This window comes from Dicentrarchus labrax, unplaced genomic scaffold (genome assembly GCF_905237075.1).
Source record: "Dicentrarchus labrax unplaced genomic scaffold, dlabrax2021, whole genome shotgun sequence".
Taxonomy (NCBI): Eukaryota; Metazoa; Chordata; class Actinopteri; family Moronidae; genus Dicentrarchus; species Dicentrarchus labrax.
Genome location: NW_026136713.1, coordinates 3,646,437 through 3,653,150, shown reverse-complemented (window position 1 = coordinate 3,653,150; position 6,714 = coordinate 3,646,437). Strand labels below are relative to the sequence as shown.

Sequence of the window (6,714 nt, the reverse complement as noted above, 5' to 3'; positions counted from 1 at the left end):
TAAATGGATGCAGGATGAGGGCAGGAGAGCTGGCTATAACTTTAATCATTGACTGTATATATAACATCCTATGTCCTATGAGAGATCAGTGAGATCACACAGCGACAGTTTTACTTTTACAACGACCCAACATAATGTGTGGGAATAATACCTAATGCAAGAAATATTATTTTGAAAAATAATTCTAACTAACGCTAGTACTATACACGTTATTTAAACACACAATCACAAACTAATCATGGCGGTTATATTAGTCCTTTTTGGCTGAACCAGGTGTTGATCCAACACTAAAGTAATAGTAATATTTTGTCCACCCTCGCTGATATCGCAAAGGGAAACTCTGTATAGTTTAACATCGAGCAACCTCTAGTGGCTTGAACACAAGAAACACCCACAGTGCCTCTGCATGGTATCAGGTCATTAGGTTGTAAGTTATGTTTCTGACTACAGAGAACATTGATGGCGCTTCATTAGGAAGAAATGGTGAACCTAAGGCACCACATTTCAAACTACCGTACTACCAGTGTGTCAGCGCATTGTATAGCCTTGTGAGAGTTTCACTTACAACAAAGTCAGACGGCAGAGAGACAAAACGTATGGCAGCGGTGGGATTCGAACCCACGCCCCCGAAGAGACTGGAGCCTTAATCCAGCGCCTTAGACCGCTCGGCCACGCTACCGTGAGACTACACTGCTGTCAAGTGGCTTTGTAAAGGTCAAAAGATGACTCTTGGACATATTACACGATAATTTAAAGTAACGTTAACTGTGTACACACATTTAGTCTGTTAATGAAGGCAACAATGGTCAACTGTTTCATGTTAGTTCGTCCTCACTGATATAAATATTTATAAAAAGTCTAAACAAACAGCATCACAAACTACAGGTTGCAGTAGTTTCAGTTACCTGTACCTAAATAAAATGGCCGTCGAGTACTAATCTTATATAATGTTTGGATTTGCAGCCTTTACAAAATCATTCATTAGAGGCACACAAATAATTTTATAATATTTATTAGAAATTTAAAGTATAGCTTGAGGGGAAAATAAAACATACTTTCCACCCCAACCCTCAAACACCATATCTTGAACTATTTGCAATATACTCGTCAGCTTGAGGCAGCAGTCTAACAGTAGTACTTTGGTGTCAACACCGGCAGATACAGAAATCCAAAATAGAGCCAGAGTGTCCATTTTAAAAAGAATCAGAAAAGAAAGGATAATAAAAACACAAAACACCTTTAGTCTACATACTAGACATTGATAATGACAGTACACTGTACAATATAAAAAAGTGGGTATGTATATATACCCATCATAAAATGTGCCAGAATAATGGCAGTTTAAAGCCCGTAGCAGTGAAACTGAAAGATGCTGGCCCAGAGTCTGTTGTAAAGGGCAGATAAAACACCCCACAGTAGGGGGGGCAGGCAGGTGGGCTCAGGAATTCTTGGTCGGGCAGATTGGTGGTAGGACTCGACGAGAGTTGGAGCGCACCCAAGGGTGGTCAATGACACTCTGTAGTGAGAGACGATCTGTGGGGTTGTGGCGGAGCAGCTTGGAGACCAGGTCCCGTGCACCATCTGAGATGTTTTTGGGGAACTTTAAATCCACCTGCAGACAGAAAGATAGCATGTATTTATTAAATCAATGACGAGTGCAGTAGAAAAGTCGATCTGTAGATTTTATTAATACCTTTAATTGATTGATAACCAATATATAATGTCCCAGTACTGATGTCATGATTCTAAACAATTATTGCCCGATACCAGGAGCATAATGATAATGCATGTGGTTCGTTACGTTACAGGGTTCACAGATTGAAACTTACTTTTAACAAAGATTTCCGGAAATCATTGAAAACTAAAAGACTGTCTGGATAAAGCATTAAGACCAAATGTTTGAACTTGTTTGGATTTCCCAAACAGGTTGGTTGTGGTTTTTGAATGAATTGATAATGAGTTATTCATTGCTCAGACTGTAACTAAACAGAACAGATGTGAACCACTGGCATATGGTCAACATTGGCCAGTTCCTTTATTATATAACTTACCTTGTTCTGCACATGTCTTTATGTCCATCATTTCTAACACGATACCATTGTACTTAAAGTTATTGAGATCTGGGATCACAGCGACATCGCTACAATAACTTTCGGGGGGCAAGAAACACCAGCATACAGACATAATTGGACAAATTGTAAAGAGTTTATCCATTTTATCAAAACCTGGTTTGTGGAGGTTAAAGTTAACGCAGTAATAATTTTCCATTGCAAGAGAAAACTGTACAAGTACAGGAGGTCAAAACCATTAATTTGTCATGCATATGGTGATTGACCTTTTAGTGGATAATGTGGGCAAGTTATTCCAAGTAAGTTTGGCTTTTTAGTGCTTACGGCCTTGCTTTTTATTTTGGCGCCCATGTTAATACATTAGAGCGGTCACATTCTCGGCTGCAGCATCTCTTCACTAGAGAGTTCAGTTTTTCGCCTATTTTTTCCAACGAGCAAACACCTTTCTCTACAGTTCAATGTCTATATCTGTAGAATATGTCAAACTTGGAAAAAGAAAAATTATCACTTTTATCTGTTTCAGATTAAAAGCTCTTTGCATTTCTGTGGACAGAATCCATTCATATGTTAACAGGGAATGTATTGTATGGTATTTATCAAAGGTAAATTCAGTATAGAAAGAACTAGAACATGTCCTCAATAATATTCACCACCTACACATTCCTGACACTTTCTTTTAGAAGGAACATTAATGTGCTCATTCTATTTACATAATTCTCATGTACTGCAGAATAAAAGTGGGTTCTGCCAGATATGTTCCCAAAACTTTCCTTTGGAAAAGCTTACACAACATATTGAAATTTGTCCACTTGGATATATTAGACACCCAACACCAACCTTTGTAATTCTTTTGTATGTTTCTGAATGGCTGGCAGTTTCAAAAGGTGGGTTGCCGACCAAGCATTCGTAGCAGAGGACCCCGATGCACCACAGGTCCACCTTCTCACTGTGTGTGTGGCCCTCAATCATCTCTGGAGGGAGGTAGTCCAGTGTCCCGCACATTGTACGTCGTCTGGATAGGTTTAAAACACAGATGTGAGCACGGAAAGCAGATTCATGATATGAAATGATACAGCATTATCCAGCAGGTTCTGACAAAACCTTAATAGCACTGTGGTTCCTCACCTTAGAGAAGGTGCATGGACGGACCAACCAAAATCGGCAATTTTCAGCTCTCCACGATAGCCCAGAAGCAGATTCTCTGGCTTGATGTCACGGTGAATGACTTTCTTCTCATGGCAATAGAGCAGTGCATCGGATATCTCCTCCATGTACTGGGAAATGTAAAGAGGTTGACATTGGATCACAACAAGAAAGATCAAGGTTCACTGACTAAAACAATAATAGCACAAATAAAAAGCTCTGCATTTTAAAAGCAGCAACAACTCTTACTGTGGCAGTACGCTGGTCATCAAATCTTCCACATCTCTGTAGCTCCTTGTACATTTCACCACGTGGGGCGTACTCAAGTACCAAGAACACCCTCTTTCGGTCATGAAAATAATTGTAGAAGCGCAAGATGTTGGGGTGCCTGAGGAGAAAATAGATTATATATTTTGAGGCAGTGTTTAGACTGCATTTTCAAATGAACAAAATTCTTATCTGGGCAAGTTGAGTAGATGTGTTTATCTAGTATCCACCTGATACACTATCCATTTTTAATACCATAGTAAATGTTTAGAATATTGCGAAGTCTGCCAAAAACTTTTTACCCAGTTACCATAATACAAAAGTTTATAGGAAGGATAAAAATGATGTTCCAAAGTTGTATTGAAGGTTGTGTTTTCCAGATCAAAATATGCACAAAAGGTTCAGGACAAACAAAACCTTTTCCATTAACTCAAAGCGCATCGAACCTATAAACAATTCGTGTGAGTGTTTGATTTCTGTAATGGTCAGTAGATAGTAGCAAATAGCCTGTGAGGGAGTTATACTCAGAAGTTGAACTGAGGGATGTTTTGCGCAGAATTAAATTCATCAAGTGGCCCTAACTACCCAGTTAGTTTGAGGAAAGTCAGTGTATTGTTGGGATTATTAATGCGTTTGTCAGCATACTCACTTGAGATGTGCCTGAATCTCAATCTCCCTCCTGAGCTGATGCTCCACACCCTCCTTTTCCATTTGTGACTTGAACAACACCTTCAGCGCTACGATGGCTTGCAGCTTCTTAACCCTCGCAAGGTAGACATTACCAAACTTGCCCTTCCCTAGTGGTCGTCCAATGTCAAAGTCATCAATGGTGACCTTCCTGAGGGAGAGCACAAAGGTGGATATTCCCATGTTAACTATTCAAATAGTAGAGGCCATGACTTAGATGTTGAGAAAAAACAGAGCCTGAAACCAATACACAACTCAAGACATACTGGAATATACTTACTTTGAGGCTGAACTGGAGGACGAGGCAACACACTCCCTTCCAGGACCTAAAAAGGATTAAAACAATAATAAATACAGTGCCATTTCCAGAGGTTTCTGACTGTTGTATGTATATGAGGACGGTACCGTTACCTGTGATGGCATTTCTGTCCATCTCTGCTCGTGGCTTCACTTGAACACGCTGTGGGTTTGCCACCATGCTCGGAGTGGTGAACTGGTATTCAGAATCAAACACACAGACTTAGAAATGCATTGATGTGTTTTTTTTTTTATTCTTTTGAACCAATATTGGTGTCCAATATTTTCATACCCAAATCAGCCAACTCTGGCATTCTGATTAATGTTGCCTTACCGTTCGTTGGAAACTTTTGGGCTCATAATTTTCCTTATTCTGTAGAGAAAGAAATAGAATAAAACAGTACATTAACATGTAGTACATTTGAACAGCTGTGTTTTTTTCTTCTGTTTGTTATCTTAGACAATACTTAAAGAGTAGTTTGCAAAATAAAACTGAATGTGTGTCATGTGGAGGCTTTTCGGGATTAACTGGTGCAGAGACAATTTTGTGACACCATACTTCAACCAGAACAATGACAGACAACTGAGTGAGCAGTGTCAAGACTCAACTGGTTTCCACCTTTACTTTGACTTTCACTTGAATGTGCCAGTAGTTGTTGGTTATAACATGACATTTTGGGGGTATTTGTGGCATCTTAACTTCTTTAAGAGCTATCTCACAGCTTCCAAAAGGCCTATATAATTAAAGACATATTGGATTAGATCAACAGCAATCCTAGTCCCAATCGACCTGCACTGTTGTACTACAAAGACCAGTGTTCCTTTAGCTCTGGTATTTCAATGTACAATTTCAGCACCATATTTAAAAACAATAGTCTGCTATGTATGTTTTAGCACCCTGTGAAAGTTAAATTAACCACACCTTAACACCACAAGATTGTCATATTTTAAATTAGCCTTGAGGAGCTTCCTGTGCGCTCAGTTAGCATGTTTAGCTTATTCTCCATTTAGAAATGATAAAAGGTTCAGTAACGCAAGGCAAGGTAACACAGGGACATAACTACTACCCCACAGGTCACCTTGGTTTAAATAACACCTGCTAATGTATAACATTGTGTTGAATACGTGTGTTATACAGCTCGTTACTATTTTAAGATAACGCGGCGTTGTGCTAAGAGCTCAGAGTTAGCAAAACCAACGTTAACGTTAGCCTGTTAGGTCAATATAATACGCGCTTCAGATGAATCCTCCGCTGTACTCATCCGTCTTATTGCACTATCAAACATTATCAAACCAAACGTACCTGCATCGTGGTGAGGAACTGTAGTATGAATGTTTTAGCGAAGAAAGTCCAGTGTTTCTATTTTGAACTTCCGCGGCCGCCAACGTTTTCAAAAAGCTACCCTTCACGGATCTGATTGGTCGGCACGCTACTCACCGAAGGCTCCCATTGGCTAGAATTGTTGCAAGAGGACGCGTGTGATTGGTGTACATCCACGCTAGTCAAACTTAGACCCGCCCATTTTCTTCTTGCTCCTCCTCCTCCTTTTTATTTTGATTCTTCTTCTTCTTCTTCTTCTTCTTCTTCTTCTTCTTCTTCTTCTTCTTTTTCTAGGTTTAACAAACGGCAACTTACATCCTTGGTGTTGCATTACTGCCATCTTCAGATTCAGGTTCATAACAATAAACATAGGATGTGCCAGATGACTTTACACAGTGTTAATGTATAGTGTTAGAGGGTGGGGTGGGAGTATAAGAGTCAATATCAGTGGGCAGACCAGCCCTTGTTGATGAGGCCAGCTGCAGATAAGAAGAAACAGTCCTGGTGGAGTGAGGTTTTGGTCCTGGTGGACTGTAATAGAGGAGCTGAGGATGGACTTAATGATGGCTGTGGTCAGCTTCTGGAGTTAGTTCACTCCTACATTGTCCAGACTGTCAGATTCTCCATGGCAATCCTGTTCTCTTATGTAACCCTCACATACTGCTCAGGTCATGTTTGACCCGTTCATTTGTCAGCAGTAAAAATACCCTAAATGTTATTCTTGTGTCTGGCTGTTCCAGGTCAAATTTGACCCATATCTATTACATTTATATCCAGTGTGGGTCAGATCAAGGAAAATAGTGTTTTTAGGGAATCTTGAAACTGTGAAACTGTATATGCAATGTCTGTTTATATTTGTTATGGGACAGTAGTGACAGAGTTCAAAGGGGACCTTGACACTGTCACAATAACTCCCTGCATTTCCATCTT

The 6,714-nt window shown here is 39.8% G+C and overlaps 1 protein-coding gene and 1 non-coding gene across 2 annotated transcripts; both read right to left on the bottom strand.

Moving 5' to 3' along the window:
* Positions 1-597: 597 nt before the first annotated feature.
* On the bottom strand, positions 598-679 carry trnal-aag (transfer RNA leucine (anticodon AAG)). The gene has a single exon. It is a non-coding gene; the product is annotated as a tRNA-Leu (tRNA).
* A 317-nt stretch (positions 680-996) lies between these two features.
* On the bottom strand, positions 997-5,897 carry aurkb (aurora kinase B). The gene is made up of 9 exons (XM_051420760.1): positions 5,767-5,897; positions 4,798-4,836; positions 4,578-4,659; positions 4,447-4,492; positions 4,129-4,317; positions 3,462-3,600; positions 3,195-3,343; positions 2,907-3,081; positions 997-1,612 (listed from the first exon to the last, which is right to left on the bottom strand). The coding sequence occupies exons 1-9, from the start codon at positions 5,770-5,772 to the stop codon at positions 1,439-1,441; spliced, it is 999 nt and encodes a 332-aa protein (XP_051276720.1). The 5' UTR covers positions 5,773-5,897; the 3' UTR covers positions 997-1,438.
* Between the last annotated feature and the right edge of the window lie 817 nt (positions 5,898-6,714).